The sequence below is a fragment of the Hoplias malabaricus genome, chromosome 2 (assembly GCF_029633855.1).
Source record: "Hoplias malabaricus isolate fHopMal1 chromosome 2, fHopMal1.hap1, whole genome shotgun sequence".
NCBI classification, from domain to species: Eukaryota; Metazoa; Chordata; class Actinopteri; order Characiformes; family Erythrinidae; genus Hoplias; species Hoplias malabaricus.
In genome coordinates, this window is record NC_089801.1 from 13,534,957 (window position 1) to 13,550,805 (window position 15,849).

The following is a 15,849-nucleotide window of genomic DNA, read 5'->3' on the forward strand; positions in this document are numbered from 1 at the left end:
TCTATATCAAATTATCTCTGTAAATACATGAAAATTGAGTCTTCTCTCAGCCATGTACCTAGGAAAATGTTCTTGTCTGGCAAATTTTTCAGATGTTTTTTTAATAGTGTGATCTAGTTACAGTTGCTAAGCTATAGCTTAACCGTCTCTAATTTGATGCGGACCACATAGCCAAAAGGAATATTAGCATACATATTTGAATGCTTGAAGAATTAACTAATCATTTCACTTTGGATATTTATTCATTTTGGCAACTGCTATAAGATTTTATAACAAAGCATATCAATATATATTGTGTCCTTTTACAATTTGCTCCACTTTGCTCTGTCTAGATTGGTTCCAAATGGAAAGACGTGGCGTCAAAATGTATCCGGGGACATTTCCAGCCGCTGCTTCTGTTCTATGCCAACCCGGATGGTACTGCAGTATCCAATGAGGATGCGCCCCGACAGACCACCATGTGGTCCCAATACAAGTCTCCTCTCAATGGGGAGGGCACAGGTCAGTGTACCCATCTGTTATATTTCAAGGTAAAGATTTGGGGACACCTTACTGAGTCACGTTTGCTTTTATGTTAAAGTAGTAATGGGCGTGATATGTTACTGCATAGTTGTAGAGATACTGAATCATATTATTACAGATATATCTGGAAAAGCTTGATTCCTTGACCTCTAAAGAATTTTCTGCAGTGTGTTTTAGTTGGTGGGATGGGTTGGTGGGGTTGGTGGGTGGGTTGTGTCTGTATTGTCATTGCACAAACATAACCACACCCCCTCACCTACTGCAATTCACTTAGTGAAGCGTCTTCAGTAAGGATCCATGTTTTCTATGGAATTGATATGGAATATGGAACAAAAGTCAGTCAATATTTTGCGATGTGCAGGAAGATAAGGCTGGGTTTTTTTACACACTGCTGAAAGATTGTGAACATTGCTGTTGCCAAAAATAACCCTGAGTACTACAGAACAAATCATTTGTTCTGAGAAATGACAAACTTGGAGCCAGAAGATATCAAGAAGGATTTAAAGGTTGGATCTTTTGATCAGCACCTGATCCAGACTGGAAAGTTAGGACTTCTGAGCCAGCATCTAATCCTGATTGGAACTGAGTTTTACCATGGATACTCGACCGAAACAAAAAATCTGAGCTGAGGTAGGCTTTCTGCAATTATTGTACTACCATTGGTTTACTTACTGGAAAGAGAGCTTGTATGATCATATTACAAAACTGTCAGAAATAGAGTGGCGATGCAATTTAAAGTTGGATTGCAAATGCTGCTGTCTTTCTTTCTGGTATTTCCAACATGAACATAAAAAGCTTGTGTGTTTGTTTGATCTTATTAAGTTGATGCAGAATATATTATCTATACCATGTTAAGTCTCGTTTATTTAATGATTCTTTGAAACTTTGTCCTTTTTCAGTTTTGTACTGGATCAAACATCAGTAGTTTAGAGTTCACCTATATGTATGTGTATATGAAGATTTGTAAGCATGAAGCTGTTTGCTAATAATCTGGGTATATTTTGATATGTAAAAGCTATTGAAAAAAGCACATATTGAATATCTGTTGACCCAGACATGGATTAAGCAGCAGAATAGATTGAAGGCTGAGTACTGTTTTTACAATACAGTGGCATATATACTGTTTTTTCACCAAATATATGTTGTTTAGAAAAGCGATGTCCAAAATAGTGCCTCTTTTGGGGATTTCAGTATTGTTTAATCTTATAATTACCCCTTTGTTCAAACTGTAGATCCTGCAGTTCAGTCTCTGAGGGTTCCAGGAGGGCTAGCCAGAACGCAAACTGAAGTGTGTTTGAAAATAGTTCTCTACTCTCTCTTCCCTACATTACTTACTATATAGTGCACTATTATAAGGAACTCAATCCATGAGGGTAGTGAAAGCCATTTTGTGTTATCTGGTGGTATTGATACATGAGTTTACCAGAAAAAAAACAATTTTCTTGATTAATTTGTACACTGCAGTTGTCTAGATGGCTAGGTTTTAATTTACCTATTAAACAAGTAACCTTAGCTGTCATCACAACCATTGCCACCCCTGAGAGCCTTTGTGATGAGTTAGAGTGGTTTTGGGACCCAAAACTAATCATCCAGCACTAGCATCTTACGTTACGATATGTTTTTTGTCTGAATTCCATCAAATGATAACAGAAATTTTCAATGATCACTATTGGTTTAAGAAAAAGAAAAAAGTATTGTTTACTATAGACACACTTTAAGGGTCTCTGTTTCCGGAAGTAAGCATTTTCTTCAAAGACATTGATATAAAATGTTTTAAGCACTCGACTGGGCCAATCAGCCAGCAGAAAAATCATGATATTATAAAAATGAAATCCAAGGCAAAAAATGAACAAAAGGCAAAGGTAAAAGACAACAATGAACTACATATCTCAGAAAGCACTGCATATGGTTGCAACCAATCATGTTCCCTAACCGATTTCAGCAACATTTCCAATTGCATATTCATCTTTATATATATATATATATATATATATATATATATATATATATATATTTCAACATGTCTGGCTGCTCTGGTTTCCTCCCACAGTCGAAAAACACATGTTGGTAAGTTGATTGGCTACAGAAAAGTGTCCATAGCAAGTATCAACATGTGAGTGTGTGAATGTGTGAGTGCGTGAGGGGACTAGTGCCCCCTCCAGGTTGTGTTCCCACCTTGTGCCCAGTATTTCCAGGTTGGCTCCGAAACCACCATGACCCTGGAACTGGATAAGCGGTTATAGTCAATAAATGAACGAATTGTACACATTGTAGTGTTTTTGTGTAAGCATTGCTATTTTATTATTCTGGTTTCTAGTTCTTCATGCCTTTCTGGTGCCAGACCACTCTCTTTAAATGTCCATTAGCCAAGCTGAAAATGATGAGATTTTTGATGTGGCTGTAATTACTATTCATTTGTTGGGATCTTTACAAACAGTGTCATACACTAACAAGGTTTTGTTGGAGACTTAGTTTGTGTCAGATATTACAGTGCATAAGCAGGTGCTCTGCTGGAATAAAACAAAAAAACAAAACTTATATTTTTCATGGGCACTGTACAACTGCAGAATCAGTGTAGGTCAATGAGGCTTTTTTGATTTATTTAAGAATTTTTAAATCATTTATACTTTTAAATTATGATGAAAATGAATTATGAATGATGCATCTGAATTTGTTTCCCTGAGGTACGCATGCAGCCAATTGCTTCCACTTTATAGCAGATCAAGTGATGTAGCAGCATCTCCTGTTCTTTTTAATCTGTCTCATAATGTCATGATCGATGCAGAAACAAACAAGATATATTTAGTACCTTTGTTTTAGGATGACTTTAAAGCTTCAGAGATTGTGCTCAAGACAGCTTTTTTTCAGCTGGTTTAGGATGGGTTTAAACAAATATTAAGCATTACATCAAACATTGCTGACAGAAGCATATAAATCCTCAGAATACATGCAGAATGCAATGGTGTGCAAATAGTTTAAACACTGCATGTAATTTTTAAAAAAATAATTAATTATTTTTATTTTGAAAAATATTTTCCCATCTTGAATTTGATGCCATGTTCCAAAACTTGGGATGGGGAACAAAATACTAGTTGGATGTGGTCTTTGGCACTGAATTAAAAACAGACAGTTTTCTGTAGTGGAAATCACTGGAAAACATGAAAAAATCACTGTCTGTGAACACAGTTCATTGCTGTATCCACAACGGAAGTTACAACTCACAAATGCAAAGAAGCAGCTGTAAGTAAACAGGAAATCATAGATGCTTTCATAAAATCCTTTGCTGTGTCCTCCTTGTTAATCCCCCTGGAGTCTGAGGCCTTTCTGCCATGTCTGAGGTGATCTGACATGCCTTGACATTTTAACAAATTTCACATACCTAAAAAAGTTTGCTCCCAAAAAGCTACACATGCTAATATTCAGCACAAACCCAGCAACAATAATGTGAGAGATGTATGTCATTCAACTGTTTTTTGTTTAATGTAACTCTAAACAGGTACTTCCCAAAAATCTATTTTCAAAGGTGCTGACATTTTAGTTATTTAGCAACAAAAAAAAACTGATTTGGACCAACAAAGCCATACATATGAGCTTCAGAGGACTGTTTTAAAAGCAGCAGAGAGCATTACAAGCCGTTTGCAGCTGAACTCTGTGCATTTACAAATATTTATTGTCAGTTTCACGAAATCTGTTGCTGGAATATATAGCATAATGGACTAGTGTAGCATCGAAACTAACCAGAAAAGCCAGCTGAAATACGTCAGCTGAAATACATGACTGTGCCATCATGGAACTCCATGCTCGGTTTGAAAACACAGCCATGTGCAATTGTTTATGACTAAAATGACGTAATCCTCCAATAAGAGCAGCCGGATTAGCATGCTTTTATAACATGAATATGAATTGGTGGGCCATCAAGGGTCTGGCCATCTGAGTCTCAGACAGAGACATGCCTCTTGTTACTTATCTTTGTACAACAATCAGGTAAAAACAAATTTCTTTTCAACCTCCATATATTTGAAAAGAAAATCTGGTGCATTATGAAACAAAAAAGTTTTGAAAGTTATGAAACAAAAGTTCAGAGACCCTGAACTATTGAGTAGCTAAAATCTTATAACAAGCATAAATCAGAAATCAGTTCACTTTCAAGGCTACAGCAAGTTGTCTCTTCAGTTCCCAACCACGTATAGAGTGTTGTTAAAAAGTGAGGCATGATACTGTGGTAAACAGTGTCCCAACGTCTTTGCTGAACATCGTCTTTGCATTCAATTACAAATTTGCCAATATTTTTCAAAATACTATAAACCTTCTATATTTCAACCTTTAAACTATTGTCTTGTACTATGTTAAATTAAATATAAAGTTGAATTGACTTGTACATGGGCTGCACGGTGGTGTTACAGGCAGTGTCGCTGTCACACACCTCCAGGGACCTGGAGGTTGTGGGTTCAAGTCCTGCTCTGGGTGACTATCTGTGAGAAGTTTGGTGTGTTCTCCCTGTGTCTGTGTGGATTTTCTCCAGATGCTCTGCTTTCCTCCCATGGTCCAAAAGCACACGTTGGTAGGTGGATTGGTGACTCAAAAAGTGTGTAAGTGTGTGTGTGTCCCAATGTTGAATGCTGCCCAGTCCAGGGTGTGATTGTGCCTTGCATGCAGTGATTCTGGGTAGGCTCCAGACCCAATGCGACCCTGAAAGGGATAAGCAGATACAGACAATGAATGAATGGTTTGCATTTTGTTTTATTTACATTTTGCACAATGTCCCAACATTTTTGGCAATGGGGTTGTAATAGTAGTTAACAGTAAAACATCTATTAGAGAAATCCTTGTCTTTATTTCATGTTTGCTCATCTGTAACTCAAATTGCACACAAATTCAGAAGCTCTTATATTATGAAATCCTTTCTGCCAGTATATTGAATTTACTTGTATTATTTTGATATTTAATTTTCTTTATCATCCATTTATGTAAGCACCAATTTCACCAAGGCAAACTCCTCGTACATGACAGTGTTCTTGGCCAATAAAATGACTGTGAATCAAATTAAAAAGACGCTGACATGGTAGTGACAGACGAGCATTTAAAGAGCAGCAGGATGTTATATAAGTGGGAGCTTCGGCTATGTTCCATTTGGTGCTCTTGACTTTTTTATGCTCAAATCCCCTGTTTTTTTCCCCTCTTTACCTCGAGCGGTCATCCGCTGGACGGAGTTTGTCTGTGGATGGCTCTAAATTTCACTGAGGACAGAGATTATCACCCACACACATTATCTCTCTCTCTATCTCACTCTAATCTGTCACATTCTTACATTCATTCTCGTACCCTTTCTCTTTAACTCAGCATCTCTTCTGTTTAGTTCTTTCTCCCTTTTCCTCTCTTTTTGTTATTCTCACTCTTTTTCTTTCTGTCCCAATCCCTACCCCCAGGCCTTGCACTGTTCTCTCTCTTTCTCTCTCTCTTTCTCTCTCTCTCTTTCTCTCTCTCTCTCTCTCCCTCCCTCTCTATTTCTCAGTGTTGAATATTCCCTTTATCCTCAGTCTCTTCTTTCTTCTGCTCTGAGCACCAAACAGCTGGCTAAAATGGACATTCTCCCTCGAGTTGCATACACCCAGTCCTCTTTGGCCATTGGAGGCCATCGCTATTTCTCTATGAATCTCTGTAAGTATAACTCGTACCTTTTTGCAGAGATATTAATCTAAAAACTTATAATTCAGGACCTATTTGCAAACCCCTGGAAAATAATTGTTCTAGGGCTGCATAATTTTGAATAAATAAAGTAAATACTATTGTGATAAATACTATGATATTTTTCAAATTCAGTAATAATATAATAAGATAAATCTATACCAAAATGCACTAAAGTGAGATACTGAAATTTATTTATTTATTTATTTTGATTTTTATAATGTAAACGAGCTAACAAAACCAAATACATTGTACCAACTGACTTTTAACAACACTTAGACAAATTAAAACAACACCCTTAGGCATAGAATAATAATCACTGTATATCCAAAAATAAAAAAAAAGCATTGTGCACCTGTTATACAGTGATATGAGACATGCTATCACACAGAAAGTTCTGGTTCTTTGAGAATATCATAAAATGATTTTACTGTTGCCAGCAGGGATGTACAAGGAACATGGCTCTTCTGGTTGTGGTTCAGATGTGCAGCTTTCTCTCTCTTTCCTGTACTCTCTCTACTCTTTGTTTGGATACTCTGTTCATCTGGTTCACAAGATTAAATAATTTAGTAATGTTGGATTGCATAACCAATAACCAATCCAGTAACACAGCACACTGTGAAATAAATACTGTGATTGGTTAAAGGGATTATAACCTCTACAGGATCAGTATTGTAAATTCCTACATTATAATACTCTGAGTATAATATGTCAACTTTTTAGTTTCTGTAGTCAATACAAGATGTATTAGAGTTTATTACAAGGTTCACATTTACCTTTGACTGGCCTGGACTAAGTAAGGGCTTAAATGTAACAGCTTTCCATTCTTTCCATTAGCTTGCCATAATTCTTTTAGCAGTATTTAGGAAAAAGTCCTAAAACTAGAGTTGTGCAATATCAGTACTTGCATTTTTTATTTGTGTTATTTTTTATATACATTTGTTTATAAGTATGTATATGTTGTGTTGTTGTTTTGGAATATAGGAATAGTTCAAAACAACTTATGCTTAAAACATTTTATTTAGAATGCAGTCTTCTAGTGTACAGTTACCTTTGCTCTTTTGATAAAGCTTAAGGCTGCACTATGCAAATAAGCCTCTACCAATAACTCCTTATTCTAGATATTCATGTGACCCAGTCAAAGGAATCATTGAACTCCTGAATGATGATTTTAACTGAGAAGGCAAACAAATATTCTTAGATTTTAATGGCATTTAATACAAAACCATTTTTATTACAAATACTGGACTGATTGTCCAGATTTTCAACATGTGCCAAAATTTGAACAACTAGTAAAAAATGACACTGCATGATAAAAGAAGTAACTGATCATGTATGATAATTACAATAACATGAATAATATTAAGTAATATGAAATATTGTACACACCTATATTCCCTCTACAGAAATATATCTTAACCCACTTGTTCTCCAGAGAGCTTGTGCTTTGGTTAAACCTCTGGAGTTTGCAGAAACATCTTAAAATCCTGTGCCTGGACCCGTGCCCTTTGAGGTTTTTTGGGGGATGGATATTTAATGGGCATGCGGCGCCAGCTTTGTTACTCATGCTTTGCTGAGCTCGCTGCTTCAGTACACTCGCTTGGCATTGCACTTTTTTTTTTTGCTGAGCAGAGCCACTGGCAGCAGCTCTGCAGCTTCTACAGCCTGCTCACATGCCAGCGGTTTATCAATGTGAAATTGTGCCTCCTTTCCCCTCCTCCTCCTCATTTCTCCGTCCTCAAATGCCCTCAGTCAATGCAGTGATTTGTTTAAAAATTATATTTATACATTTAACTGAAAGCGATTCGCCGAGACATGTTTACTGTCTGAAGTTTGCATCCTTAGTTTTGCAAAGAAGCTTTGAGGCTAATGTAGCTAATGAGTAATGGAAGCTTGTGTACAGTGTGTTAGCCTTGTGCAAACCACATGGCTACGCTACACAGTTATACATTTATCTTCAACAGTGGCGAATGACTAAATGAGCGGTATCAGGCAGGATACTGAAAAACAAAGATTGCACCCAGAGATTCCGGGTGGGCTTCAGACCCATCGCAACCCTGAATTATATCTTATGTTGCAGTACTCCTCTGAGTAGTTTGTAAACATCACTAGAAAGCTGAAAATGTTCCAAACAGAGCATATTCAGATTTGTTTATTTGGATTCAGAGCAAAGAAATACGTACTACTTTAAGCAAAAACCATTGTAATCATAGTTTTTAATTAAAAAGCTGAATTTTAGCAGCTCAAAACATAATTGTGTTTGAAGTGGAATGATAAATTCAAATAAGAAGCTCACAGCAGTCTCATCATTGCTTCTTAATTGGCAGCTTCCATGGATTGCTATGTAATTTTATTTTCAGTTTTTTATATTTTGTGTATTAATTTGTTGGCAAAGTATAATAAGTTAAATGTAAGCATATTAGTACATACATTTCTTCAAGGATTGTGATAAGATATTTTTGTCATATTGCCCACCACTTTTACACTTGTTTACATTTTTGTTTAAAACACTACACTACGTTTGTTTAAAAAATTGCCAGAGATTTGCTCCAATTAATAACGGGAGAAAGAACTGGTATGGAAGAAAAGAGCCATTTAGGCAGATGTGAGGGGGATTTGCCTTTTTATTTGTTTGGAAAATGATAGCTAGATTAATTTTGCCCCCCACAGTAATCCCTCTCCAGGCTTGTCACCCATTGCTGGGTCTGGACATGTGTTTTTTTTTGTTTGTTTTGTTTTCTCTTTCAACATCTGGGCCAGCTCACAGTCTGTCATTTTTTATACACATATGACTGTCCTCTGTCCTCACAGTGGACATTTATAGACACACTGCACACAGCAGAGATTATAGATGTCATGACGATTAGAGAATTATACGGCCATCAGCGGTGTGGTGCTTCATCTTGGCTTCTTGTTCTATTCTTATTCAGATGTGTACCAAGTGCAAAGGAAAACAGTGTGCAAAGGCTTTATATCTGTTCATTGTTGTTATTTGACTGAAATTCTGTCAGTGACGTAATGATGGCAAAAGGAGAAAAAAGGGAACCAAAAAGTCAACAAAAATAGATTTGGGCAGTTTCATAATTCTATTTGAGAATTTTTATCTTTCTTTGTCTATTTCCTTTTTCTCAGTAACAGCTAATCATCCTTTCAGACCCACAGTGTGGAGTTGTCTTCTCACACTGGAAGGATGGACACAAACTCTTTTTGTCAGATCTGGATTAACTATTGAGCTTGGTTTTATTTTCTGTCTTTTAAAAATGACAAGTGCAGTTTATATGGTGGTGACTGTTTTGGTGCTGTACCAGAGAAATGTGCTATTTTAATGAGATTATTGTGTGGTCATTTTGGTTATTTTGATTCACCTGCAAACCACAGAGGTTTATTTATTATCTTTTAGACCTTGATTGTGGAATTGTTTCTTCTCTGTGTCTTTGTGGACAGTAGCTGACGTTCCGCTCTCAGGGTCAAAGAAACTTGACGGATTGAGAGAGTCTGCTGGCTCCCTGCGAAACAATCAGGGATCTCACAAACAAACACTGCAATCAGCCAATCGGCGTAAGGATATTAAAAATTCACAGTCAAATACTCCTAAATACTGTTAAGCTTTGGATCATAATATTGTTTTATTTTTAGGAAATAGCATAAAACTGATATCTAATTGAGGAAAAGAGGTCTAGACCCACACGTGGACCAGAAGATATATGTATTTATGTAGCAAAAACAGTCATTATTAATTTTTTATGACCATTTCCAAATTCTGCCAACAACCTTTGTTACATTTTCCATATATGAAGCGTATATGGGCAATAAATGATCAGCTTTTGACCTTTAACATTGTTTACATCCTATATCAAACTTTTTATATTTAAAGAAAGAGAGAATGTGCTTTTCTGCAGCATGCGAGAACAGTCTTATTTTAAACACACCACTCATGGTGGAGATTAAAGTTTAAACTGCTTTAATCTTGTCTAGAACTTGTCTAGAAATAAAGAGGTGAATAGTTATTTTGAAATATTTTTAAAAACATTTTTGTTGTGAAGTGAGTTAATTTGACATTGTATTTTTTCATCTTATCTCCAGTGAAAGTGCTTCCAGAAAGCCCTGGCAGACTGCGAGAATCTTCACAGGGAGGAGGAGAGAGACAGAGGAGAGAGAGTGACCGTGCTCATCGCAGACCAGACTCCTTTCAACACAAAGGTTCCCCACATCTACACACTATTCCGTGCTTAGATATCACCTGTTCATGCTGTACAGCATTGACTGACCACTTCAGATTTTGTGTCGTTAAAACAACAATAATATTAGACTTTTTCTCCAGTCACTAACTTCATAAAAGATTAATAAGAATTGTACACATTTGTGATCAATGTTTTCTGATGTACTTAATATTAATATTTAGAACAGTTTTTGGTGATTCGCATCTTCTGCAATGAACGTGTACACATTTTAATCCACTGTTGATTTGTAGAACTGGATGAAAAACTGAAACTGCTGGGGGAAGTACTGAAAAAAAGAAATGTAATCTAAAATGTGAGTTATGAAAAATAAGTATGGCACAATTTAGATTAAACTTAGTTAAATAAATAACAGTTCATAAAAGAAGTAGAAATAATTAATATTTAACTTATTTCCATATAAAAATCATCAAAATTAATAATTTGACCCAGGGCTTTTGAACTTTTGCACACAGCTCTTTATATTCAGAAGTTGCTGTTGAAAAAGTATTATAATGATATATAATCATTCCTGGAAGCATTACTGTAAGAAGTTTATCTGCCTGGTTGAAGTACATGAACGTAATGATGTGAAATGCTGTAGGTGCACAGAAAATTACTGTTCAGATCAGTAAAGTCAAGGGGAAATCATCAGCGTCCAAAGCAGTATTAACCAGCAGTAACACCATGGCCTCTGGCTCGCAGAGCTTTCCAACACCATATGACGGCCCAGTAAGCCGATTTTTGGGCTTCTGGGGTATTATCAGACATTCTCTTTCCTGTCAGACTGTCCCGGTCGAGCCATTAAACTCATTTTAAAATCCAAATACAGTAATACAACATATTGAGGATATTATTTTTGTCAGATATAAAATAAGGTTCTGAATATGGATTTGAATATTTAGGGTTCTACAATATATTTTTATGTTTAGCTTTTTATTCAAAGTTTTTTCAATCAAGAAATGACATGATATAAGCAACTATTATAGACATCTTAGAAATGTCGCCTGTAGCCATCATTAAAAAAGAAGATTAGGCATTATTATTAATATTATTACTATTATTATGTTTATTATTATGGTGGCGCAGCAGGTAATGTCACAGCTCCAGGGACCTGGAGGTCGTGGGTTCAAGTCCCGCTCTGGGTGTTCTCCCATGGTCCAAAAACATAGGTGGATTGGTTACTCAAAACAAGTGTCCATAGGTGAGTGTGTGTCACCCTGTGAAGGACTGCCGCCCCCTCCAGGGTGTATTACTGCCTTGTGTTCTGTGATTCCGGGTAGGCTTTGGTCCCACTGCGACTCTGAACCGGACAAGCGGTTATAGACAACGAATTATCGTTTATTATTCAGTTAGCTGATTGTTGTTGTCAGTTCATATAAAAGTTACATTTGAATTTGCTCAGTGGTTCCCTCTGAAATGGTTCCCTCTGAGTGGCTTGGCCTATACCACCTCTCTCTTACATGTTATTTTTTATAATGACACAAGTTCTTTGTGTGGAGAAAGAGGGCCGTGCCGTCCTCTACAGAAGGGCATTCCTAGGGCCACTTTCACTCAGGAAAATGGTTTATGGTGTTGGTCAACTTCCAAAGGGTAGCGCACCATCTGTCTCTCTAACTAGAGGTTGGATGCAGCAAGAGTATACTCATGCAGAAGAAAAGAACCATCTCTGAAATATATTTTTTAACTACATTTTGAAAAGTGTGTGTAAAGAAAGAGTATAAAATAATAATGAAACAAATTAGTGAAGAGTTTCTTAGAGGAACACTTTCCAAATATAGGTTGGTTGTAGAATGCAAAGTTAGTTATTTCATTTTTTTTTAAAGGTTCCTTGAAGCTTCTGAACTAAATTGAACACATTTAGCTTACACCTCTTTTAACTGTATATGTTACATAATTAAAGGAAAAATTGGATGAATAGGTACAGTTTTTCCCTTAATATTACAGCTTCAAAATCTTTGTGATGCTTCACTGAACTGTAATTGAGAGAATAGAGCCTCTGTCATTTCTACTCCTGGATCAGCATTGTAGAGACAGCACTGTACGTAGGAAGGGAAATGCACAAAGGTGTGAAAGGTGCAAGAGTAAGTAGTGAGACAGGACTACTATGGTCTTACGATGCTATCGTGTACCTTTTAATAGTTAAACTACATTAACCTTTCGACCATAAAGGGTTTGTGTGTGTTCCAGCTGATTGTGTTGCCATCACTGACTGACCTGTGTTTGTGTTTAGACATGGCATATCCAAGATCGTCGTCACCCACTGAGAACGGTTTGCGCTCAAACTCTGATCAGCGTCACCGCTCTGCTCCGTCTCGCACGTCCCGCTCAGATCGCTCTTCTCAGCACCCACGGGGGTCTCAGTCAGACCCTCCAGCCCGCCGGCACGACTCCCTGTCCTCCAGTCAGTACGAGCCAGCTGACACATCTGAACGTGGCAGGTCCAAACCGTCATGGCGTCCTGTACGTGAAGTCCTGAATGTGGATAGAGTCCTGAACGAGCTGGAGCGCAGACAGCAGCAACAGCAGCAGCAGCAACATGGAAGCCCACGCTGCAACCGGTAGGAACTATTGTTTTCAGTGTAAAAGTTAACAGAACCTAATATAAGGTGCTGTAAAATCACACAGATATCCTCTGTTTTCATGATTTTTAAGTCAATGTCTCAGTTACATCTAACATTTTTTTAAAGGAATGTATATTATTCATATTACGTTTAGATATTCCCATTACATTTACTAAACTCCTTAAGAGCTCCCATTTTTGTTTCTTGACTTTATTTAGTTCATTATTGATCGTTAAGCACGTCAGTGCTATTATTTCTCTTTTAGCCGACGCCTCGGTCAGGAGAGGGCACTCACAGAGCATAAGCAGAAAGGCCTGATGACTATCTACGAGGACGAGTCAAGACTAGAGACAGAGAGCCGCAGCTCCCAGGAGTCTCAGCGCAGGGCCACGCCCACCAGCTCCACTACACGTCCCAAAGGCGGGGTTAATGTGGGGCTGAGGAGTGACAACTGGACGATCCAGAGGACAGAGTCAGGCTATGAGAGCAGCGATAGACTCAGTAGCGGATCTACCAATCCTGACTCTCCGGGACTGGAGAACTTTGCAGGGAAAGAGCTCAGAGTGACTCAAGAGGCACAGCAGCTCAGGTACAAAAACACAAGTTTACAACAAAAATCACAAATCAGCCACAAATTAAACCTAGCGAAAGATGAGTTTATGAATTTTTCAGTGTGTACAAGGACTCAAATGGCTTGTTAATACAACTGGCAAATTTAGGCAAGTTTAATTTTTAACAGAAGGTGTGTATGTCATCTGACTCTGGTTGGAATTTTATGGAACATACCATATATTTTTATAAGATAAAATTACCAGTAGGACTGGACAGTAATTCACTATCCATATAAATATATACAGAGTGGGCCATTTATATGGATACACCTTAACAAAATGGGAATGGTTGGTGATATTAACTTACTGTTTGTTAGTATATGGGAGGGGGGAAACTTTTCAATATTAGTGGCCATTTTGAAGTCGGCCATTTTGGATTCAACTTTTCTTTTTTCAATGGGAAGAGGGTCATGTGACACATCAAACTTATTGGGAATTTCACAAGAAAAACAATGGAGTGCTGGGTTTTAACGTAACGTTTTTACGTTAATTTTCTTGTTTGTTTTTGGCATTTTTGTGGCTTTTATATTGTTCCTATTGATATCGGAATTAAATCATAAGGACCAAAATGTAATCGTCATATAAACCAAAATTTTATTTTGGTATAAATTTTGGACATATTACCCAGCCCTAGTTACCAGTCATGAAAGGATTATAAAGGTATCGTGTTATGAAGAATGAACACCACAGTAAAGTGTTACCAAATAAGAGTTATGTCAGTGTCACTGTGTAATTGTACATACAATTTGTTTTATATGTTAATTAACTACTCTTATTTCAGGGGTCAAGTTCATCACAACCGCGGAGATTCAAAAACCGAAGCAGTGCGCTCTCCATTATGCCACAGTAAGTACAGATTAAATATGTGTGTCCTGTGCTAACATGAGCTGCTAAGGTGGAAAAACAGAGTGTTTGTGTTATGAAATGCCCCCACTTAGAGCTTGACCCCTGATCTTCTCCTTTAAAGGCAGTACTTTAACCCTATATAACATTAGTTTACTTGTACTTTCTTTACAATATTAAGTCATTGAAGGAGCCTCCAAGCCAGGATATATTAAAACGATAAACTAATATATCAGAAGTAGATCTAATAAGGCTGTAGATACTTCAGGCTCAAATTCATCTTCTAAAATGGCAGTGTCAGAAAATCTACATTTAGTTTTTACGATTTTTTTATTTTGAGTTTACGTGCATTTCAGCAAATAAAACAACCCCCCCCCCCCCCCACACACACACACACAAAAAAAAAAAGTCCCTGTCCTTCCATGCAGTGAAAAGTTTCAGAAAAATGGAGAAAGCCTCTAAAAAGAAAAGCTGCTTACAGTTTTAGGCCATTCCACCCCCTTTACTACAGAGTAAAAGATTATGGTAGAACATGGGGCCAGAGGAAATGCCCGTGGATGACACAGTCTCTACAGAGTCAGCTGATGACTGTGGAACTGCATTCGGAGCCTGTTATACAAATCATTGCATAATCTGTGTTTGAAGTACAATTTGGGTCTCTTTCCCCCAAAGCCTATGTTGATTCTTTCTTCAGCTTCTCACTGTGTATTCAAGCAGAAACATGGATAGTAAAATATTACATAGGTGTCAAATCAGTACTTTTATCGGACCCCCCTAATTACTGTTATGATTAAAACATTTCAGTAACACTTTACTTTAGGCCATAGTTCATAAGGCTGCATGACACCTACAAAAACCTTTCACAGTAACTCACATAAACAACTATTAAAGTTTATTCCAACAAACGCCAGTTGCTATAAAGGCTGCTAAATTTATTTTTAACCTGAAAGGCACTTGTTGGAAAAAGACTTTATGGGTCTTCATGCAGGTTGAAGGTTAGTCAAGGTATTGGAATTGGTATATTTAAAGTTTAAGAACAAGAGCCAACCCTTAAAATCAAACATATATTTTCTATATCACTATTATGTTTTAAATCATTATCAATAACTTGATTACATAAATGTAGACTGATGTGCACACCGTGTATACTACACACAGGTAGGGAGATAGTTAACTGTTCACTTACCTTAATGACATTAGCATTTTTGTGTTCACCCTTCATGTCTTTATGGATTTTCTTTGATAATTGGTGTTCTGCTTTAATGTATAGTGTCCTTATTTATAGTGAGACATTTTTGCTGACATTTCAAACCAATAATAATGTTTATGTTATGCTGGAAGAAGCCTGGGAAACGAACTTGTTGTATATATATTTTAAAAATGGACTCGGATTGTTCAACCTCTGAC

The 15,849-nt window shown here is 37.0% G+C and overlaps 1 protein-coding gene across 3 annotated transcripts in view; it reads left to right on the top strand.

Annotated features, from left to right (window-relative positions):
• usp53b (ubiquitin specific peptidase 53b) overlaps nucleotides 1–15,849 on the top strand; it is a 45,578-nt gene that overhangs the window by 24,676 nt on the left and 5,053 nt on the right. For 2 of the 3 annotated variants that reach the window (XM_066661515.1, XM_066661514.1), the window contains exons 10-15: nucleotides 333–501; nucleotides 9,652–9,765; nucleotides 10,291–10,407; nucleotides 12,658–12,985; nucleotides 13,254–13,577; nucleotides 14,381–14,445. In XM_066661515.1, coding sequence (XP_066517612.1) covers nucleotides 333–501; nucleotides 9,652–9,765; nucleotides 10,291–10,407; nucleotides 12,658–12,985; nucleotides 13,254–13,577; nucleotides 14,381–14,445 — 1,117 coding nt within the window. The remainder of the gene's footprint in view (nucleotides 1–332; nucleotides 502–9,651; nucleotides 9,766–10,290; nucleotides 10,408–12,657; nucleotides 12,986–13,253; nucleotides 13,578–14,380; nucleotides 14,446–15,849) is intronic. The other variant, XM_066661516.1, reaches the window with a different exon arrangement.